Here is a 1956-nt window from a genome sequence, read left to right on the forward strand (position 1 = left end):
CATCACAACTCTTCAATAAAAGCGGTCATCCACAACTCTTGTGAAATTCTCCTTTTCTTTCAAATGGCAAAGATATGTCATCCATAGGGATAAACAATTGGATAAACCTAGTCAAACAAATGTCCTAAATAAAAAAATGGTAATTTAGCTTTAACAATTTTTTTCCTATGTTTTGAAGTGGCAATGATATGCCATTCATTCCTCCTACTATATAACACTACTTAATATCACATTCACCAATCTACTAATTTGATTTCAATAATATTCTAAAAAGCCAAAACAAATATTTTTTCAGGCATGATGAATGAACTCATAATACTAGGGTTTTCTCTATTAACAATCTTGTTGCACAAATGGAGCCGAAGACTAAGAAAGCACCCTCTTCCACCGGGCCCGACGGCCTACCCAGTCGTCGGCTGCCTCCCACAGATGGTGAGGAACAAGCCAACATTCCGGTGGATGCACAACTACATGCAAACGTCCCAAACCGAAATCGCATGCTTTCGCCTCGGCAGCGTCCACGTCATCACCGTCACCTCTCCACACCTTGCTCGAGAGTTCTTCAAGGAGCACGACGCGGTTTTCTCCTCTAGGCCGGAGACCATGTCAACGAGGCTCACCACCAACGGCTACCTCACGGCGGTTCTCACGCCAGCCGGTGATCAGTGGAAGAAGATGAAGAGAGTGGTAGTCTCTGAGGTGCTCAAGAATGATGTCTACCAATTGCTTCATTCAAAGAGATGTGAAGAAGCTGATCACCTCGTTCGATATGTCTACAACCGGTGCCAGGGGGACGGGGTTTTGAATGTGAGGGAGACGGCGCAGCTCTACTGTGGCGGGATGATTAGGAAGATGGTGTTCGGGGAGAGGTTTTTCGGGCGTGGGATGGAGGACGGGGGGCAGGGAGTCGAAGAGGCGGAACACATGGATGCGTTATGGACTGTTTTGATGCACACTTATGGATTTGCAATTAGTGATTTTGTACCTTTCTTGGAGGTGTTTGATTTGGATGGACATAAAAAGATTGTTACAAATGCACTTTCTTGCATGAAGAAGTATCAAGATCCAAGGATTGATAAAAGGGTTGAGATATGGAGAAATGGTAGTAGAAACACCAAGGAAGATATTCTTGATATCTTGATCAACCTCAGAGACTCCAACGACGATCCATTGCTATTTGCACAAGAGATCAAAGCTCAGGTTAATGTAAGTACTACAGGAGTACTTATCTTTCAGTCTGTCTGACCTAAAATACGTGTTCTTATCATGTTTTTTTAATCTGTCTTTTCTGCCAAACTGTGCTGACTTCATCGGTTGTTGATTTGATGATAGGAAATAATCCTTGCGGCGATTGACAATCCAGCAAGTGCAGTTGAGTGGGCCCTGGCGGAGATGATGATTGAGCCCAGTTTCCTTGATCTGGCCTCGAAAGAGATAGATGAAGTCGTGGGCCGAAATAGACTAGTCCAGGAATCGGATTTGCCTCAACTTAACTTTATAAAGGCTTGTGTGAAGGAGGCATTTAGACTGCACCCTGTGACGGCTTTCAACCTTCCGCATGTATCGACCGTTGATAGTGTTGTGGGCGGTTATCACATACCGAAAGGAAGCCATGTCATGTTGAGTCGTCCCGGCCTAGGACGGAACCCTAACACTTGGGACGAGCCGCTTAGGTTCAAACCGCAGCGCCACACGGGACAAGTAGTGCTTCATGATCCTCAATTGCAAATCTTGTCATTTAGTACAGGGCTACGAGGTTGTCCGGCTATTAAGCTTGGTTCTACTATGGTAACCATGCTTTTAGCTAGACTTATTCAGGGTTTTACTTGGACTCCATCGTCTCATACCTCGCTTGCTCATCTCGTCGAGGCCGATTCTCATATCTTATTGGCTCAACCATTGATTGCACATGTCACACCGCGCTTGGACACACAACTTTATCATCAAATTTCCTAA

The 1956-nt window shown here is 44.8% G+C and overlaps 1 protein-coding gene across 1 annotated transcript; it reads left to right on the forward strand.

Moving 5' to 3' along the window:
- Nucleotides 1–297: 297 nt before the first annotated feature.
- On the forward strand, nt 298–1956 carry LOC121770307 (tryptophan N-monooxygenase CYP79A68-like). The gene is made up of 2 exons (XM_042167057.1): nt 298–1206; nt 1333–1956. Exons 1-2 carry the CDS (start codon nt 298–300, stop codon nt 1954–1956), a joined length of 1533 nt encoding a protein of 510 aa, XP_042022991.1.

Source organism: Salvia splendens, chromosome 16, assembly GCF_004379255.2.
Source record: "Salvia splendens isolate huo1 chromosome 16, SspV2, whole genome shotgun sequence".
NCBI classification, from domain to species: domain Eukaryota; kingdom Viridiplantae; phylum Streptophyta; class Magnoliopsida; order Lamiales; family Lamiaceae; genus Salvia; species Salvia splendens.